The sequence below is a fragment of the Simochromis diagramma genome, unplaced genomic scaffold, assembly GCF_900408965.1.
Source record: "Simochromis diagramma unplaced genomic scaffold, fSimDia1.1 OVJJ01000293.1, whole genome shotgun sequence".
In the NCBI taxonomy this organism is placed as follows: Eukaryota; Metazoa; Chordata; class Actinopteri; order Cichliformes; family Cichlidae; genus Simochromis; species Simochromis diagramma.
Genome location: NW_024386801.1, coordinates 12,906,684 through 12,927,544, shown reverse-complemented (window position 1 = coordinate 12,927,544; position 20,861 = coordinate 12,906,684). Strand labels below are relative to the sequence as shown.

Below are 20,861 nucleotides of genomic sequence, written 5' to 3'. Positions count from 1 at the left end.
ATTATTATTATTATTATTATTATTATTATTATCTCAGCAGAGTGAGGGCCCACTGTTACTGTTGAGGGTTTCCAATAAAGTTTCAAATCAAGCGGAAGTGACATCATCAAAAAGCCTTGCCGATTCAAAACAATGGCCGACAGAAGAGCCAGTGTTGTAACTCTTGTAGTCGTTTTAAATATTTAACTAGTAACATTTACTGTGTGTATGTAAGAGACTCTTATTGTGATGTTTAGCGATTTAATAAGTGTGTGTTATAAGAGAGAAGCCAGCTGCTTAGCCCGCTTTTAGCTGCCAAAATGAGCGATGTTGTGGAGAAGACGCTGACAGCTCTGCCGAGCCTCCTCTCTTTAGACTCTCACCCTGGGTCTGCAAAACTGTCCTCTACTTCAAAGCTAGGAAACCTCATCAGAGGAATCACTGAGCTAACGTCTAAACATGTGAGTTTGCCCTTTGAAATGAACTAAAAACAAGATAAGTTGACGATACCGTCTAAGGTTGCTAAGCTAAGCTGCCTGTGCTAACTCATTATAGGCATGTCTTTACGTTTAACCTACTTACTGGAGGCCTTACATTACTGTACTAAGTTAGAGGCTGGTTTACAGGCGTTGTGTTGTTTTTGCCATGTTAATATCATGTGGCAGAACAAATTATAGCAGTGCTACTTCACGCATTTATCCTCACTGGTGCGTTCATGTTCATTTTCGTAAACTCAGACAAATTGGAGAAGTTCGTCTTCTGGGATTTCCGAGGTTTTGGTAAATGTTTTTTGGACAGGATCCTGGTATTTATCACGTCTAGTCTCTGTGGCAGAAAGCACTCAATGCATACAGGACAAGTAGTCAGCAGTATTCACTCACTTGCCACTTTATAAGGTACACCTGTTCAACTGCTTTTTAACACAAATCTCTAATTTCGTTGCAGCAGTTCCATGCATTTAGACATGCGAACCCGCTGAAGTTCAAACTTGACCATCCGTGATTTAGGTGATCATGGCATGGTTCTTAGTGTCAGACAGGCTGGTCTGAGTATTTCAGTCTGTCAGATTGCTCCTCTGCTTGGATTTTCTCTAGAGTTTATAGAGAACATTGCCCGAAAAAGAGAAAACACAGAAGAGCAAGCCTGAATGTTTAAATTCTGAATGCACAACACACTTAACTGTGAAGCAGATGTGCTATAGCTGCAGAAGACCACAGCAGGTGCCACTCCTGTCAGCTAAGAACAGGAAACTGACTGGAGGAACTGATTAATAAAAGGGGGAAAAAAGAACAGGAAACTGAGGCTACAATTTGGATGGCGTCACCAAATATTGGACAATAAAAGATTAGAAAAATATTGCCTGGTTTCACATTTTCTATTGGAACATTTGGATGGTTGGGTCTGAACTTGGCATAAACATCTTGGATCCATCCTACTTTGTGTCAGTGGTTCAGGCTGCTGCTGCTGGTGTAATGGTGTGAGAGATATTTTCTTGGCACATGTTGGGCACCCCAGTGCAAACTGAGCATCAATTAAACTCCATAACCTGAATAACATGCCATGTCACAAAACTCAAATCATCTCAAACCGGTTTCTTGAACATGACAATGAGTCACTGTACTCAAATGACCTCCACAGTCAACAGATGTTAGTCCAAAAGAACACCTTTGGTATTTGTAGGATGGGAGTTTCACATCATGAAGATTAAGAGAGTGACTAGTCACTAGTATGAGCTAGGTGTAACTAATAAAGTGGCCAGTTTGTATAAACCTTGTATTGTTAAACCTGCATACCTGAAATTCTTACTGCATTTCTTTGGTGTTAAATGGTGTGTCTGTATATTCCAGTTACCTTTTGGCAAGCAAAAGCTTGCTGGTTCATTTCCGAGCACAGATACAAATCCCCTTTGAGGTTGTTTCAGGAAGAGTATCCACCGTAAAACCTCTGCCAAATTAAGCATGCAAAACTACTTGCTGTGGAGACTCCTTATGAAAAGGGAGCAGTCAAAATCAACTTTTCACACCATCTTGGAAATTCCAAGCAAACATTTCCCCATTTTTCTGAATTAAGAAGATATCTTAATATCCCAAAAGAGTTTCCGTCCTACTTGAAGGGTTGATTACATGAGTAACAATGACCGCCACCCCATTATTGCATATCTTCAAGTCCTATCAATTCATTTGACTGTGAAGAAATATTCAGAAGACTCTTAAGTCTCTAACAGTACAGTGCCATCTGTTTCGCCCACTGATGCCAGTATTTCCCAGTGTTTCAAAGTGAATTACTCATAAAATCAAGCTTTTGAGAAAATAGAGCTTCTTAGGATTTTAGTAGGAAATTAGTAGGAAAATTCTAGCAGAAGTGCTGCCACGTGTCTGGCAGGAAAGAGAGTACCAATTTGTTTATTTGCAAAAAAAAAAACCCCGCACTACATTTTTGGAAATATTTGTGGGTGTTTTCTATTTTTTGTGGGGGTTTTTGTACTACATGAACACTGAAGTGGCCCCCAATGAGATGACAGTGCCAACAGTGGCCCACGCTCATTTAAGTTTAGACCCCTGCTCTACAAGGTATCGTCAAGGCCGAAAACTTTATGACAGAATTCAAATAATTCTCGTGTTCAGTAGGAGTACTCTATAGGAATAAACCTTGACGTCTCACAGTCTGAAATACATTTAAACTTATGTTTCTTTGCATCACTGGCTCGCTGTAAACTTCTCACTACCTTGAAATAAGCATGACTCGGTAAACCACCAATGTATTTCATCTTACTTCCCATTGTCTCCTTTTCTATAGGAGGAAGAAAAACTTATTCAGCATGAGCTTTTGGCGATCAAAGAACAAGTGTCCTCTCCCAACACCACCATGGTAAATCTTTCCTGGTTTTTCTCTGCTGTCTTGCACAAGAAATCATATACATTAAAATTCCACCGAGACACGAAGTTACCAATGTGTTTACTTCTTCCTTTTGTCATAATCTGATTCAGAGGCAGATGAAGGAGCTCATGGTGCGATCGATCTACTGTGAAATGTTGGGCTACGAGGCTTCCTTCAGCTATATTCATGCCATTAAACTGGCTCAGCAAGGCACTGTTCTGGAAAAGAGAGTCGGTAGGTTTAATAAATAACTCATTCCTCAGAGTCTCATGTGTCAGGGCCCATTTGTTCTTATGATCTACACACAAGGCCAGGAGGAGCAGCTGATGATGAGGCAGGTTGCATAAACCTGTTAGGACAACGAGGAGAATATTGCATGGAACAATAAAAGCTTCGTCCTTTGTGGCAAATTCTGACATATGTCTAGTTTCATAACTCATGTTTGATTACTTGGGAAAAAGAGAAGGGTGTTGATGAGATGAGAGAGTCAGCTGAACAGAATGTACTGACAGGAGGTGGGCTCCAGCTGGTTGTTGAAAGCTGCTGATCTTCCTCTAAATCCTTGGCACACAGAACGACATGTAAAAGAATACCACTAAGGAATAAAAAACCCCACCGCACCTGGTCTCATGAATCATTTTACATTTATGTTCCAGTGCGAGTCCTTACGTGGCCTTACTCCCTCCTCTTTTCTTAATTTAAAGGATAATACTGTCATTTTTGAGGATTTAACAATAAAGATTTATACAACAAAAAGACACAAGGTGGTACTTTAAAAGCTTCAGAGTGTTGAGAATGTTGTAGAATATGGATTTATTTACAACATCAGTGTTAAATATGAAAAAGCTAGACTGCTTTGGTCACAAATATGTTTATTTGTGGTTTTTCAGGTTACCTCGCTGTGTCCTTATTTCTGAATGAAAGTCACGAGCTTCTGCTCCTCCTGGTAAACACTGTGTTAAAGGTGGGCGTGGGCTTACACAACATTCATCATACGATGCCCAAAAGGGAATTTAGGATATTTGATTGTCGTGTTTTGTGTTCACAGGATCTTCAGAGTACAAATCTTATTGAAGTGTGTATGGCTCTGACTGTTGTCAGCCAGATGTTCCCCAAAGATATGATCCCTGCAATCCTTCCTCTAGTGGAGGAAAAACTAAATCACCCAAAGTAATGAATGCTGCTCATCACCTGCATGCATGGTTGAATATTTCTTTGTGCCGTTGAGCTTGAATATTTTTATTAATACGTTTTTGTCGGAACAAACTTTCAGAGAAATCATTAGAAGGAAAGCAGTCCTGGCGCTGTACAAGTTCTACCTAATAGCACCAAATCAAGTTCAGCACATCCACAACAAGTTTCGCAAAGCTCTTTGTGACAAAGATCCTGGTGTGATGACAGCCTCACTACACATCTACCTGCAGATGATCCAGGTAGTTACTGGTTTCCTCATAATTTGCAGTACTCTGTTGAAATGTACATATGTATGTATTTATTTGTTTTTTTTTTTGCTTTAATACAGGAGAACCCAGAAGCTTACAAGGACCTGACGCCAAGTTTTGTCACCATATTGAAGCAGGTGGTGGGAGGAAAGCTGCCCATGGATTTTAATTATCACACTGTTCCTGCTCCATGGCTTCAAATTCAGCTGCTCAGAATACTCTCCTTACTTGGGAAAAATGATCAGAGGTAGATATTATTTGTCCCATCTTCACATCTCACTAAAATCACCAGATTCTTCACTGATTTTGTGCATGTTCTCTCTCTTCATAGTACAAGTGAGGTCATGTATGAAGTCCTTGATGAGTCTTTACAAAGAGCAGAGATGAACCATAACATCACTTATGGTATGCAGCGTTTCTAATCAGTATGCTTTTTGTAACCATTTAAGTTCTTCTGTCAGCCACTTATATACGTTTCTCTTTATTTCCAGCTATTTTATACGAGTGTGTAAAATGTATTTACACAATTCATCCAAAGTCCGACCTTTTGGAAAAAGCTGCAAAGTGCATTGGAAACTTTGTTTTGTCCCCCAAGATAAATCTAAAATATCTAGGTAAGAGACAAAGAGAAACACGACTGTACATAAATAATGTCTCTTTTTTTGAAAATCTAACAAAAACACTTTCTCTATGATACTGCAGGCCTGAAGGCCCTCACCTACGTTGTCCAGCAGGATCCTAAACTGGCCTTGCAGCATCAGATGACCATCATAGAGTGTCTTGATCACCCTGACCTCATTATTAAGCGCGAGGTGAGGCTCACGGTGATGTAATCTGAACGTGTGAGGTTGTAAGGTTGCAGGTTTTTAGCATTACCAGGCTTCCTTTTTTTTTGTCTTGTAGACGCTGGAGTTGCTCTTTCGCATCACTAATGGCCAGAATGTTACAGTCATTGTTGAGAAGATGCTGGAGTTTCTGTGTATCAGTGAAGATGATCACACTACCATTGACCTGGTGGGGAAGGTGGCAGAACTGGCGGAAAAATATCCTTTAAAGTGTAATCGTCTTAAATGTCCATTCATTATCACTCCTGTGGCCCTCTGGAGCTGTAAAATGCTGCGACTAAGAAATCACAGTCATAGAAACTCATATTCAAAGTAACTCTTTGTAAACTTATGTTGTTGTGCTGAGTCACAACAGGCTGTCACTTCAGCTTTTCTGGTTTGATTTCACATAAATCAAACTTTAAAAAGTAAAGAAGAGATGGGAGAACGACCCTTTAACCACAAGTAGTATTTGGTCACCTTCCTTCACGGGCATATGAGTTTCAGTGACTTCCCATGTTTAATCCATAGGAAATAATGTGATGTCAGTTCACCCTTTGCAGTTGTAACAACTTGTTTATGGGAATTTTTAACCACTCTTCCAGAATTCCTTTTGTGATAAAACCTCTAACAATTCACTGTAGAATATTTAGTAGCTAGGACATTTCACAAATGGACATGTGGTGGGGACTCAGTGTTCTTCACCCACAGTGAATGCATGATGAAACTGCACAAAAAAAGGTTTTGAAAAATCCTGATGTAAATTTATACTTCCTAGCAATAATATGATGAATTTAGAGAAAACATTAACATTCAAGTTTCTTTATATTGGAAACCCTTGATACTTTTTTGAGTTAATATTGCGCTAAAACATAACTATCAACAATTGGAGGTTGAGATCACGTGACAAAAAGTAAACAGAAATTAACAAAATATTTTTAAATATAATGTCATTTATGATGCTAAGTTAGTACAAATTCACAAATTCACTGCAATTTTCTCTATGATAGATTTTCAACCTGTCTGGGGTTTACCCCAACCTGTTGCCCAAAGTGTATCTTTTATACTTTGTTTGTTAAATTTCTTGTATTTTCCTATAAACCACTGTACATATGCACCAGATAACGAGTGGTTCATAGAAACGATGAACACTGTGTTTTCTCTTGGTGGAGACATGATGCAGCCTGACATCCCTAACAGTTTTCTCAAACTGCTGTCTGAGGGTGAGAAACCCACACGTTCAAATGATTCTGCTGTGATTTTCTTGCTCACTGATATGATGCTGATTGATTGAAATTTTAATTGTGAACGATGGATGATGAATTTCTCTCTAAATACGCAGGCTTTGACAGTGTGGAGGAAGACAGGAAGTTGAGGCTGTTTGCTGTGAATTCGTACATTCCTCTGCTGCGGGGAGAGCCTGGCAAACTGCCACAGCGCTTCCTCCAAGTCATCAGCTGGGTGAGTGATGCTCTCACGATGTGGATCATTAATAGACTTTTATATTATTATGTAATAAGAGCGAGAAGCAAAAGAACAGTACATGCAGTTACTGCTCGGTTTACGTCATACAGTTAAATATTAAAGTGCTTGAAATACAAAATTCTTTTACAAACTGGATTCCAAAAAAGTTGGGACACTAAACAAATTGTGAATAAAAACTGAATGCAACAATGTGGAGATGGCAAATGTCAATATTTTATTCAGAATAGAACATAAATCACGGAATAAATGTTGAAACTGAGAAAATTTATCATTTTAAGGGAAAAATATGGTGATTCAAAATGTCATGGTGTCAACAAATCCCAAAAAAGTTGGGACAAGGCCATTTTCACCACTGTGTGGCATCTCCCCTTCTTCTTACAACACTCAACAGACGTCTGGGGACGGAGGAGACCAGTTTCTCAAGTTTAGAAATAGGAATGCTCTCCCATTCTTGTCTAATACAGGCCTCTAACTGTTCAATCGTCTTGGGCCTTCTTTGTCGCACCTTCCTCTTTATGATGCGCCAAATATTCTCTATAGGTGAAAGATCTGGACTGCAGACGTGCCATTTCAGTACCTGGATCTTTCTCCTACGCAGCCATGATGTTGTGATTGATGCAGAATGTGGTCTGGCATTATCTTGTTGAAAAATGCAGGGTCTTCCCTGAAAGAGATGACGTCTGGATGGGAGCATATGTTGTTCTAGAACCTGAATATATTTTTCTGCATTGATGGTGCCTTTCCAGACATGCAAGCTGCCCATGCCACACGCACTCATGCAACCCCATACCATCAGAGATGCAGGCTTCTGAACTGAGCATTGATAACAACTTGGGTTGTCCTTGTCCTCTGGTCCGGATGACATGGCGTCCCACATTTCCAAAAAGAACTTCGAATCGTGACTCGTCTGACCACAGAACAGTCTTCCATTTTGCCACACTCCATTTTAAATGATCCCTGGCCCAGTGAAAACGCCTGAGCTTGTGGATCTTGCTTAGAAATGGCTTCTTCTTTGCACTGTAGCATTTCATCTGGCAACGGCGGATGGCACGGTGGATTGTGTTCACTGACAATGGTTTCTGGAAGTATTCCTGAGCCCATTCTGTGATTTCCTTTACAGTAGCATAGCATTCCTGTTTGTGGTGCAGTGTCGTTTAAGGGCCCGGAGATCACGGGCATCCAGTATGGGTTTACGCCCTTGACCCTTACGCACAGAGATTGTTCCAGATTCTCTGAATCTTCGGATGATGTTATGCACAGTTGATGATGATAACTGCAAAGTCTTTGCAATTTTTCGCTGGGTAACACCTTTCTGATATTGCTCCACTATCTTTCTGCACAACATTGTGGGAATTGGTGATCCTCTACCCATCTTGGCTTCTGAGAGACACTGCCACTCTGAGAAGCTCTTTTTATACCCAATCATGCCAATTAACCTAATTAGTGTTAATTGGTCTTCCAGCTCTTCGTTATGCTCAAATTTACTTTTTACTTATTGCTACTTGTCCCAACTTTTTTGGGATTTGTTGACACCGTGTAATTTTGAATCAGCATATTTTTCCTTTGAAATGATACATTTTCTCGGATTAAACTTTTCATCTGTCATCTACGTTCTATTCTGAATAAAATATTGACATTTGCCATCTCCACATCATTGCATTCAGTTTTTATTCACAATTTATTTAGTGTCCCAACTTTTTTGCAATCCGGTTTGTAAATTAATGTTCCGAAAAATAACTGGAGGAAAAATAAAATCAGTGCTGTGAAAAAATATGAATGTACAAATTCTGCACAGGTTTCAGGATCCAGAAGCTGAACGCTTAGTCATATCTGAGTCTGGTCGAGAACATGTTAGTCAGCTCACAGGAACTGAAGCCTGTGACAAAAAACAAACAAACAACACAGCCAGGTTAATATGTGTTAGCTTGAGATATAGAGGCAGTAACCAACAAGAACAAGTGCAAATGTGTTTGCTTTTTCCTGACCCAAGAGTCGGGAAACCCAAAGAGATCAGCTAATAAAGGAGCACAAATGTTGCCTCACATTAAAGTGGATTATGTGGTAACTTTGATCTTTTGACTACTGAATTTATAAAGAATTACATTTTTAAAAGGACTCAAATAACCAAACTAGTTGAACCGCAACACTAAACCAGCCTCCAGTGTATTAAACAGGTGGCCTAGACACCCACTATTATTCCTCTCTCCTGATCACACCACACCTGTAAAAAGGGGTAGCAGTTTCCCTTCTTTAAGAATGGCTTAATAACCACCCTTCCACTGTGACCACTAACAAAATACTTAAAGATACAGATTAATACTGGTTCTTTGCAAAATTGTCTATTGTATGTGTAGGTAAAACACTAGTTCATCCCTTGAATTAACTGCTTGAATAATTCATATGTCCATATTAAGTGGCTCAGGACTGAGATTGGACTGAAAATGGGGGACAAAGCAGCCAATATCCAAAGAAAAACTTTAAAAAACCTTCACAAAGCCTGAAGAAGTATTCCTCAAGACCATTTTAAAAGAGTTGCTCCTTGGAAGCAAAATATAAAAAAATGAGGGCTGGCTCAAGACTTTTGCACAGTGCTGTATGAAAACGGGATCATAACCAGGAACTGTTCTTTAGAAATAGGTGGAGAAACTACTTGCTTTGGGTATCACTACAGAAGGTGACACTAGTTTAAAGAGAGAGACAACAACAAGTTTACAGTTTTCCTTTGTTGCAACTAAAAGCGTTCTACAGAACTTCATTAATATTTATGTGTAACACCCGTCCCACGTTCTATTGAGAGGGGCTTTGGGTTCCTGTTGTTACTTTCCTATTGATACTCCCTTTTTAATGCTTATGGTATTAAATATGCAATAAAACTACACTATATGGAAATAAATCACACACAAGCAGGTCAATTATAAAGTTAACTCCACTTTAGTGAATGCTGAATTAACAACACAAAGGAAATAAGTAAAATCAATAAAGTTTGTTAAACAATGGTAAGGTGTCTACCTCAACAGAAACAAAATAATCAAATAATATTGTGGGCCCACACACACTCTCACCAAACACACACACACCTCAAGTGCTACAGTCTTTCTGCTAGCAAACCCCTCGTTGCAGGCCTGAGTCGTGGCTCGGGTGCGTTGGGACCTAAAACAATATGGTCGCTTCACTTGTTGCCAAGCAGTAAAAATAAAAGCACGTGCAAACAACAGTACAGTTCAATCTTAGCATTAGCTTAATAAATAAAAACAGAGCAGAACAAGAGCTTAGCGAATATGTTAGCAGTTAGCCCGTTTTACACAATAACATTGGGTACAAGTGTTAGACAAAATTCACATTTACCTCACAGTAGGGTACAACAGTTCTCGACTCCAGTTAACTATCCGTCAACCCGAAAATGCGTCTGTCGCCCTTCTATGAACTCTGCGTTCACTCGACACTGTTCAGCTCTCGTCTCTCTCGCTTCCTGCAGAGTGCACACGGCTCCCCACTTACTCCCACCCCTCTACCTGAGACTACTTCAGGGTTCACTGGAGCTGTAGTACATATCAATACCATATCAAAAATAATGACATAAACCTCAAAATACAAATAAAAAGGTTGTGCATTTAACTGACACACATCACATACTTTGCAGGCATTTGTATACATTCTTGAACACATTAAACATTTGCAATTAACTATCAATATTAATGAACAAATTTAAATAATGAGCTACTTATACAGCCAGGGCTACATATGCTAACCCTTTACTTACTCTCTGTAATTCCCAGGTGCTTGGGGAATACTCTCATTTGAGGGAGGATCTTGAACCTGCTGAAGTCCTGAGCCTGCTAGCCAAACTTTTGGACATGAAGAACAGCAGTAGTGAAACCAAGAGCTGGGTCCTCATGGCCATGACCAAACTCTGCAAAGGTGGCGCTGATGCTTCTGTAACTCAGGAGGTTTCTGAGACATACAGCAGCTCCTTGGATACAGTGCTGAGACAAAGGGCGCATGAGTTGCAGTACCTCAGCCAAGACCCTGAACTAAGAGCCAGGGTGTTGCCACGAGGTGCCAAACCAGAGACTCTGGAGGTAACGTGTTTAACTTGTTTGCAATGAGCAGAGAACCCGGCCACATTAATAACATTTAAATATTAACTCTGTAGCTCTTTTCACAGTAAAAGCAGGTTAGTTGACGGTTGTGAAAACCTGCAAACACTTCATGGAAACACCCCTCAGGGTGCAAAATTGATTAGATTGATGACAGCCTTTACCGTAATCACATTATTCATTTTATGAGTAATCAAACCTGTAACATGTCTGGAGAAGTCTGAAGGGCGGAGCTCTCCAGAGAACTTCATTCAGTATCAGACTCACTTTCATTCATTTAGAGAGCAAGAAAACCAATCTCTCTTCTTTTGGCCAAGAATTTTATTTTAAACACATAAATTAGTAATTATATGTTTTTGTGTAGCTGAGCAAAGCACACAGAGCACTCAGGCGCAACGTCTTCAGTCCTGCGGCAATTTTGCGTGACTGTTTGATTGTTTTTAGGTGGATTCCTCGCTGTCATTTCTTGACAGATTTGTGTCAGAGGCGTTGGCTGCCGGCGCTGCTCCATACAAACCTCCCCACCAACGGCAGGAGGAATTAGATCAGTCAAAAGGTAAAATGTAGATAAATATCTTGGCAGCACATTCGGCATCTTGTTTGGATTTGTTCTGACTTTGTTGTCTATCTCAGCCTTGAGCCTGGAGCCCTATGGCCTTTCTCTGCCTATCAGCATGTCCTCCTGCAGCATCACTGACAGACAGTCTCCTACACTGTTGTCCATGAGCTCGGGTCTGTCAGGGGATAGCGCTGACCTCTCACACAAAGGAGGGTATGTGGACACCACATGCATGCATTTGTTGGTGTAATCAAGTTCCTAGTTTTAGTGTTGAATTCACACTGAAGACTTGCTGTTTGTGTTTCAGCTCTTCAGCTTTGAAGCTGGATGGCATAAAGAGGGTGTGGGGAAGGGAGGGCTATCTGGTCCAGAGAGAACCTGTAGAGGAAGCTGCACAGGTTGAGGTTCCCAGTCCCATTCAGTCTCCCGGCCGGCAGGGCGAAGGCGACAGTTTGCACAGCCAAACTCCAACTCAGACACCGACCCCAGAGCCTGAACAAGAGAAACAGCAGCTGGCTTCTTCGCTGTTTGTTGGCCTGGCTTCCCAAAGCTCTGTGTCTCTGGTGAGGTTAACAGTCCATATACCATATGTGCAAAGAGCAAGCATCAGCTTATGGTTCAGACTGTTCTGATTTTTATGTGGAGGATCACCGAAAACACTTTAGCCACAGGAGTTTTAGGGCATCAGGTCAGAGTTTAAACTGTCACCGGAGTCAGTTATGCTGTAAACAAGCTCATCACTTGTACATGTCATAATGTGCCTACTGACAGCACATTTAACATACAATTAAAATGATTATATTTTTTTGGCCTCGACAACTCAGTCTGTGCTTATCACCCAACTCACCAGATTTGCCTGCCTTCATTTAATTAATTCATTCTTTTGAAGGGTCATCATTTTGAAATGAGGAGGAGATAAAGCATGCATCACCCACAAGGGCAGTGGGGTAGAACAGGAGTTCCTCTGATTCAAAAATAGCAGCCACACTGAAAACATTGGAGTGTTGCCAAAGGAGATGACCTTTAAGGAGCATTTAAATCAGTGACGGTTTTTGATATTTATGGCCAGAGTTGTGGAACTTTATGATCGCACTTCATCCCTGAAGGTAGCCCTGAATAAAATATGTGTTAATCTATTTTTACATTTTTGGCAATTTCAACATAGAGGGCAACAAAGAGGACCGGATGAACACTCGTCTGTTTTTATTATCAAAATTAATGATGATGAACCAAACATTTCTTACATTTTTGTGAGGCCCATTTAGCTACTCTGTGAGTCTAAGATGAGACAAAAGGTGTTGCTTTTTAGAACATATTCAATGATTGGCTGAACATTTTCTCGGGTTGTAGGATCTACTAATGCTATTAATTTAAGGATGTCAAACTCATTTTACATCATAGACCACATGCAGCCCACTTTGATCTTAAGTGGGCCAGATCTTTGAAATTACATGATAAATGCATAAAAAGTTCTAGTAGTTCTTTCATTTAAACTTTCATTTAAACTTGCATAGGTATGTCTTGAACACGCATTTCAAAGTCCATTGGAGACCTTGCAGGGCCAATTCTCATTTAAAACCCCTGCTATAAGTGAAAGTGTTTAACGTGGAGCTATTTGTGCAGCTATTCGCATTGCTGATTCTGAACATTTTTCCTACATATATGTGTTTTTGCTTCTAACAGATGGGAAAATCTGAGCCGACGCCACAGCGATTCCGAAGAAAAGCCAAAGGTCAAAGTCTGGGCTCGTCCCTTAACGCAAACGAGCAAATATCCAGCTCCCTCATCTCTCCTCCCAGTGCTGTAGATAACCTGCTGTGTAACAACCTACTAGACTCCAACAACGCCTCAGAGCTGGCAGAACAGACATCTCAGCTCTCTCAGAGCCTCACTACTGCTAATGGCACCTGTCACGCAGAGGCAGAGTTAACAGAATCTGACACAAAGGGATGTAACCCTGCTCTCCGCAGGGATAACTGTGTGGTAGCTGCTGATCCTGGTCCACATAACGACCCAGGCAGACTAACAGAAGTGTGTCTGGATTCTTATCTTCCTGCAGAGCTTTCTGGCCTTTCACACTCAGAAATCGCTCCTTTGTGTGCCAACCAAAGCCTGAATCTCTCAGCCTGTCATGTGCAGAAGGAAGATTCATTAATATTAGTTGTTTTTATTATGAACTCCTCCGAGTCTGCCATACAACAGATGCTGCTTCAGGTCGACTCTGAAGAACTTGAGGTAAATTATTCAGTAGAAAATGATCAATAGAGTCGTTTGGTGTCCATTAGTCTTTTATAATGAGGTTGCTTCGTTGTATTGTTTATTTTTAGGTATCCTGCCTATGTGATAGTCCAGCGGGGGAGGTGACAAGCCACAGTGTAGCAGTGGGCCAGTATTCTCTAACTGTGAAGAGGCCTGCGGTTCACGTCGAGGTCGTCGGGACGGTATCTTACCAGCTGCCTGCTGGGACGTCTCAGTCATTGCAGTTTTCATATAAAGTCCCTTTAACCAGCTTCATCAGGTGAGATATGTAGTGCTCGTATTTGAAGTGCAGCATTTAAGTGACATAAAATTAATCCAAGTTTCCTGCAGGCCTTTTGTGGTGTCCACAGAGGAATACGGGACGATGTGGCTTTCCTTCTCTCACGACACAAAGCAGAATCTGACGTTGATAAATGACAACCAAGAACCTCTCACAGCCACTCTGAATGCTCTGAAGAAGAAGCTCCAGCTTCATGTTGTGGAAGTTATAGGTGAATGAACATTTGTTTCCTGCTCATATTCAAGCTGTTCAAACTGAGAGTATCATTTTATGCTTAATACATATAAAAGCAGCATTCACATCAATATGTATGTGTTAGAATATTCACCAACTCATCTGTGGTAACTACTGTATATTTATTCTTAACATTAGGAATAACTGTTTTAAAAAACTACATTAATTAAGAAGATGAGATAATGCAGCTTGACTATACGTCAAATATGCCTCTAATGAGGTGTAGTTAGGAGTTTATGAAGAAAACTTACAACTTTAACTTTTGCTTGTATGCAGCATGAACATCATTAAATAACACGGCGGTACCAATAAACAGCATTACAAAGGGGAAGAAGAAGAAGATTTTAAAATTGCATACAGAAAAGGAGACATAGATATTAATGTGTCCTATACTTTTTGCTGTATTTTCACACTGAGTAACCTTCATTGTTTTCTGCTCAGGCATGGAAGGAATCGTAGCTTGCCGTCTCCTTCAGGATCTGCCGTGTCTGATGCATTGCCGGGTGAATGCCGGCTGGCTGGCTGTCTGGCTGCGGTCGCCGGTGCCCGACCTGCCCGACTGCCTGATCTACCACTGCCAGAGAGCTTTACAGAGCCTCTGAGACTCAGAGCTGCAGCACCACTCACCACCACTGAAACCACTGAGGAACTAAACCCACCAGACCCTCACTGAAGAGGAAGGTACACAGAGCTGAAGTGCTGAACAGAAAAGGAGAAACCTGCTGTTGTGGCTTTTGATCTTTATTTTGCGGTCTTTATGAATTTCACTCAAAGTTATTTAGTAAGATTTGGTTTTATTTATTTGGCAGAACTATAACTCATTGAAAGACATGGCAGGTTAAAAGCTCAGGGTCAAATGATGGTGTTTAATCATCTGTGGGTGTTTCATTATTGCCTTTTAGTCGTGAAAGAGCTCCATAATCACTAAACAATTGAAGCCTTCTTCCTGGTTAAATTCTGATGGTATGCTTTGTATAACAGAAAATTCTCAAAGTGTAAAATAATGAAGTTCTCAGTTGTTTCTTTTTCCTGTACACCAGAGAGAAGATATATATTTTTTGTGATCTGAAATACAGTTTCTAGGCTACAACAATCATAACAGTGGAGCGAGTAAGTCCACAGTCACTTGTCCCTCTTCCACTTTCACATTTACAACAGATGCATTGAAGAAAAGATAGTGTAGCAACTTCAGTGTATGAATAACCACAGACAAATCAGAAGGATTACATGACGGCCACGGCAGAGAAACTGAAGGATCATGTCATCACTAAGCCACTTTCTATTAGTTCGTTAGCCAAGCATGGTTGCTAAATATGCAGCACTAACCAAAAATGGCCCCTTGAGGCTGATTGATTGCTTCTCTCTCCAAAAAACCAGCACGGTGGTTGATAAAATGCAAACGTTGCGGTTTCAAAATTAGCAGCACCACTATATACATTCTACACCTTTAACATATTAGCCCTATTGAGCTGTGATGGCTAATGCCCAGTAAATGTAAAGCATGCTAGCTTTAATATTTAAAGACGCTTAATGGAGATTATTTCTACTTGATCCAATCATGATCTAGCGATAAATCTCATGGTAAAACCAGCCCAACCACCTTTTCCTGCTTACAACTGAACCTCGGATTTACAGAATTGCTACACTTTTAATTTTTTTTTTGACTTTCACCATAATAACAGCAGGCTGAAATGCAAATAAAACTGAAGAAAGATGCTCTCTTGTTCACTTTTTACAGACTTGTCTCATGAGATGCTAAACAGAAGTGCAGTGTTTGATTATTTTCCAAGAATCAGCAGCTTGTCCTCTGATTTTGATTTAGTCTCTTGAATGGATGAGCGCACAGTATATTTGCACTAGTTCATTTTATTTGCAGCTCTTTTGCTCCTTTATTGAAAAAGCACAGGACGATACTGACAACGACTCCACGTGGAGGTTAATAAGAAATTGAAGCATTTGATCGGTCATGTTTGGCATATTCATGGTCGTCTTCCAATGAAATTTAAAGTGTTGTAAATATTTGTAAAATATCCAGTTGGCCTGCTCGCGGCTGACGTGAACTTCCCCTTTTTTCTTTCTGACACGTACAGTGAGCGGTCTGTCTTGGACGGTATGGACTGATTATTTAAGCACTCATGTTTCTCATTAGGTGGATGTTAAGGGTTGTTATATTTTTGTATGACTGCAGTATTAAAAGAACATATTTATGTGTTTATATTCTTACAAAATGTTTACATGCATTTCACTGAAAGAAAGGGAACCATTGTTCTTCATGTGCTGTTTGACTGGTCTGTGCCAGATTACACCTGTATGTTTCTTTGACATGTTTTGGCTTGTTTTAAGTAATTCAGCCTGAAGGGAAAGTTTGCTTTCTGCGTTTCTTCTATGCCTGTGTGCTGGTTTGAAGCACAGTGTGATGCTAACAGTGTCTCTAATACTCAGTTTTAACCCTACGCCTTATGTTTTAATGCCAGTACGGCATGTTTGATTTGTGCCTGTGGTACAGAGGAAAAAAAACATCCTTGTTTCTTGGAGTGCCTGTCATTACATTCAGTTAACTTATGAATAAATTCAACATGTGAAAATGACCCTTTGACTTTGACTCATTGGTTATTTAATAAATTGAGGCTCTCATGGAGTTTATTCTTATTAACACATGTACTGGGTGTGAAACAGGAAGTAATAATACGAAAATTTATATGAACTACTGATTCTGCACAATAATGAAAATGAATATTTAAAATGAGCTTTTTTATGTGAAGTTGTTTGCATGGTGAAGCTGAAGTATATACAGCATTATAGCATATTTCTACACTGATTATATAACATAGAAATACCCACAAAGGCAAAGTAAATGCAATTTTATTTACGGTAAATTATTCATGAAAAGGGTTATTGTTCTTAGCCATAATGTACTTTTTCTATAGCTTTATTTTTAGTTATATAAACTAAAAAACCTTTTTTAAAAATCAGGCATAATGTTGGGTAATTACAAAACCACAGAGTAAAAAGTCTCAAGTTAATTTGACCAAATTTGTCAACACAGCCAAAAATGAGACTACACTGAGTACCCGGAGAGATCATGCCCAAGCCAGGTGGTGGAGTTGAACTCAGGACCAATCACTGTGCCACCATTGCAACAGTTTACTGTAGCTTGAGAAATTTTGAGAAAGCTTCATAGCGTGAGATTCTGTAGCTGAGCAGCTCCTGTAGTAATGTAATGTTTGGGTGACCCACTTACAAAACAACAGATGCTAAATGAGATGAGAAGAAACTGATATCAAACTGAAAACATAATACAAATAAAACTAATGTAAATACAGAACCATTGTTCCTCTGCATGTGATTTTTTTCTTCAGTTATTTCAGTCATTGTAAATGCATCTTTATTAAATGTATGAGCTGTGTACACTGTCAAAACATTAATCAGAAATCTATACTTAACAAGTGTACTTTGTTAAAGATTAGTAAAGTTTAATTTGGAGTACATGTGCTGTTAATACAAATTTACTGTGAGTATTTCCTAGTACAGGACTTCATTAAGGCCTTTAAACCCATTTCAAGATGTTTTCATCTGAAGTGTAAAAAGCGCTGTTATGTTTCGCAGCTTGATGTTGTGGGGTTATGTCGTTCGTGGGATGAAGTGCATGGCCAGGATGTGCTCGTCTTTCACTGGCTGCTGTGACAGGTTGTTGGTCTGCTTGATGCTGTTGAGCGTGCAGCCTTGACGAGGACAAACAGTGTACCGAGACAGGAGAGTGACCAGGATGGCCTTCATCATCACCATGGCGATGTGTTTGCCCACACAGGAACGAGGCCCGCAGCCAAAGGGCTGGAAGTAACGACTGGGTACCTGCCAAAGAGAGAAAGCAAAGACTCAAATGTGTGTGTGTGCATGGTTTTTTTTTTTTAGTTTAAACCATGAAACATTTATTGCTGAACTACACTCTGCTCACTTACCGTTTTTTCAAAGTTCGTGAGGTTGAACTCTTTAGGCTTGGGGAAGAATTCGGTTTTGTGCATGAGGCCAATGTTGAGAATGATGTTGGTGCCTTTCTTGATTTTTGTACCTGCGATGTTGTTGTCCTCCAGAGCTTTCCTCATTGTGAAATCGACCACAGGATGAAACCTCAAAGACTCGTTGATGAAGCTCTCCATCACTTTCAGACTTTGGTAATCGATATTTTCCACGTCTTTTTCATCTGAAAATGAAAGATCTGTCAGAATACTTCTACTCACCAGAGTGAAACTGTGAATATGGAATATTGGAAACACTGTAAAGCTGCACTAACTCAAGACGGTGGTCATCTCCTCCACTAGCTGCAGCTCTATGTCCGGGCTCTGTTTCAGCAGCAACAGCATGAAGAAGAGGCTGATGGAAAGTGTGTCGGGGGCTGCGATTACCATCTCTAGCACACACTGCCTGACATTATCTGCTGATAGCTCTCCGTAGTTCTGTTAAACACAACAGACGGGAATAAGAAAAGACAATTGTATCGGGGGACGACAAAAATCCCTCCAAAGAGACCGACCTGGGCGAAGATGAGCTCTGTTGCAAAGTCGAGCTCGTCGTCCAGTTTCTCGGCTTCATGAATCATCTTTTTCTTAACTTCAAGCAGGCTCTCCATCGCATCTTGCAGCTCCTGTCTGTTGGCACAAAAAGCAACACAAACATTAGGTTGAAGAAATCGCAAACCACAATACTGACTTACTGTGAGACGAGGTGTCTTACGCTGCTCTCTTATGCTTGTTGTACAGCCATCCAACCTTGAAGAATATATCTGGTTTTATTAGAACTGTCTGCCAGGTCTCAAAGTAGTTGTGAATTTTCATCAATAAGTCTTTCTCTGAATTATTAAAAAGAACAACAACAACAAAATCAATAGATGCAGCGCCAGAGCTCATGCGTCACAATTTCTTGCAGATAGTATGCGGTTTTAGGAATCTATGTGCAGTAAACACGCAACTGACCATTTAACGGCACTCTTAGGAACAGCCTGTTGGAGATGTCCAAAATGATGGCTCTCAGGAGATTGAGAGTATCCACATGTCCAGAGGGGTCAGTCATATCCTGTAAGTTGTCCAGGTGTTTGGCTGTGGAGCTCACACAGATTCCTACGGTCCTCTGCAGGCCGGGTCCAGTCAGAGCTGCACAGTAACATTCAGTAGCTCCACAGTTCAAGAAAGCAATAGTCTAACCACAGTATGTGCTGTCAGTGTGTGGTAATCGCTCACCTTTAGAAAAATATGTTCTCACTTTTTTCCAAAGCAGGACATCACTGTTGAAAATGATACCATTTCCGTACATGCCGATGCACTCGAGTCCTTTTTTGCTCGCAAATCTGGAGGTGTAGTGGGCACTCCTCAAAACGTGGTACACTTCAGAGGACCTGCAGAAGAAACCAGGCTTTACCTTTATCCTGTCTGAAAGTTTACTGTAAAACAAGTTTGGTTTATTCTAAAAAACAAAAACAAAAAAAACAACCCACTTGCCTGCTCAAAATCAGGGTCTCCTCTCCGTTTATCCACACCCGCACAATGCTCCCATATTTGTTGTTGTAGTAGTTACACGCTGTTCCAATCCCAGACCAGATGAACCTGCTGTAGGAGAGAATGGGACCGAGTCCTGCTAAGAAGGAAGGACCTGACAGAGAGAAATGGGTTATGATAGTAGACTCCCACTTCTACTGCAAATTAGCAAGAACCTTGTCTGTTGAGTTTAATTTGAGAAAGATAGTGTATTTTTTTGGGATAGCTGCCAGGCTCTGATCTTAGTATATAGGAGAGTGGCAAGTAAGGACGGCACTCTTTGTTCTGTGTGTAACTGTTATTTGACTTCTGCATGAACCATTTTCATCAGTATACAGGAATTTGCACCTGGAGCTGCAAAACAGAGACTGTTTGTGATAGTTTTAATAGACAAGGAACACGCTCTGTGATGGTTGAGTAAACCTTGTTTTGTCATTGATGAATTGCAGACCTTCTGTGTATATGAGGGTTTCCCTTTCTTTGTCATTAGATGCTTGCTGACTTTACTCTGTATCTGATTCCTTTGCAGTGGATGGCTAAATGATATAAAAAGACACTTTGGAGCCTTTAATTAATATGGTATATAAATACTTATAGTTAGTACAGTAATTACAGTAATTTCACTCTAAATACACTTCAAATTACAATTAAAAAATCTTTACCTTATTTATCAAATCCTATTATTCATCCTAAATAACTCTCTATAAGGAACATGTTATTCCATTATATCAACATTATATCAATATGTGTGTGTGTGTATACTATATATATATATATATGTATATATGTATATATATATATATGTATATATGTATATATATATATGTATATATGTATATATATATATATGTACATATATATGTATATATGTATATATATATATATATATATATATATATATATGTATATATGTATATATATATTAGTGCCTACCTGGTATGTGTGACTGTTTTCTTTGTCTCCAGGTGGTGAAAAGCAGCAGCAACAGCAGCAGAAGTAGCAGGACAGCAGTGACTTCTGACGCTCTATCAGCCACCATGGGGCCAGCGATGAGCTCCTCTACCGACAGCATCCTCTGCATTTCTCTAGCCAGGTACACCCAATGGAGCACACACACACAGTGTGTCTGCAGTCTGCGTTCAGATCTTTTAATAAGCAGCAGACAAAACAGAAGATGATCAACCTGTGGGTTTCCCCCTCTCTTATCTCCTGTGGAGTCTGTCCTTCAGTCTAGGACGTAACATAGCACTGAGCCACATTCAAACCAAAATACACCCACATCAACCTTTATCATTAA

General features: G+C 40.0%; 2 protein-coding genes across 2 annotated transcripts; one reads left to right on the top strand and one right to left on the bottom strand.

The window, feature by feature from the left end:
• Positions 1–100: 100 nt before the first annotated feature.
• On the top strand, positions 101–16,624 carry ap4e1 (adaptor related protein complex 4 subunit epsilon 1). Its single transcript, XM_040026905.1, has 21 exons — positions 101–440; positions 2,776–2,847; positions 2,967–3,090; positions 3,747–3,820; positions 3,905–4,026; positions 4,130–4,289; positions 4,379–4,545; positions 4,630–4,703; positions 4,790–4,912; positions 5,001–5,110; positions 5,202–5,341; positions 6,233–6,345; positions 6,465–6,583; positions 10,384–10,686; positions 11,149–11,260; positions 11,338–11,476; positions 11,571–11,826; positions 12,947–13,498; positions 13,591–13,781; positions 13,853–14,013; positions 14,478–16,624. The coding sequence occupies exons 1-21, from the start codon at positions 300–302 to the stop codon at positions 14,636–14,638; spliced, it is 3,414 nt and encodes a 1,137-aa protein (XP_039882839.1). The 5' UTR covers positions 101–299; the 3' UTR covers positions 14,639–16,624.
• A 377-nt stretch (positions 16,625–17,001) lies between these two features.
• LOC120730508 (brain aromatase-like) lies at positions 17,002–20,776 on the bottom strand. Its single transcript, XM_040026943.1, has 9 exons — positions 20,498–20,776; positions 19,529–19,679; positions 19,271–19,425; positions 19,007–19,183; positions 18,768–18,882; positions 18,568–18,682; positions 18,328–18,490; positions 17,996–18,237; positions 17,002–17,888 (listed from the first exon to the last, which is right to left on the bottom strand). Exons 1-9 carry the CDS (start codon positions 20,643–20,645, stop codon positions 17,658–17,660), a joined length of 1,497 nt encoding a protein of 498 aa, XP_039882877.1. The 5' UTR covers positions 20,646–20,776; the 3' UTR covers positions 17,002–17,657.
• Between the last annotated feature and the right edge of the window lie 85 nt (positions 20,777–20,861).

Bases quoted from the DNA above. Each gene is read 5' to 3' on its own strand.
- ap4e1 (XM_040026905.1), top strand. From the start codon at position 300: ATGAGCGATGTTGTGGAGAAGACGCTGACAGCTCTGCCGAGCCTCCTC. The intron at 2,848-2,966 runs GTAAATCTTTCC...AATCTGATTCAG, and splicing joins CCTCTCCCAACACCACCATG to AGGCAGATGAAGGAGCTCAT. The intron at 5,111-5,201 runs GTGAGGCTCACG...TTTGTCTTGTAG, and splicing joins ACCTCATTATTAAGCGCGAG to ACGCTGGAGTTGCTCTTTCG.
- LOC120730508 (XM_040026943.1), bottom strand. From the start codon at position 20,645: ATGCAGAGGATGCTGTCGGTAGAGGAGCTCATCGCTGGCCCCATGGTG. The intron at 19,426-19,528 runs GCAAGTGGGTTG...TTTCTTCTGCAG, and splicing joins GAGACCCTGATTTTGAGCAG to GTCCTCTGAAGTGTACCACG. The intron at 19,184-19,270 runs GTGAGCGATTAC...GTTACTGTGCAG, and splicing joins GAGAACATATTTTTCTAAAG to CTCTGACTGGACCCGGCCTG.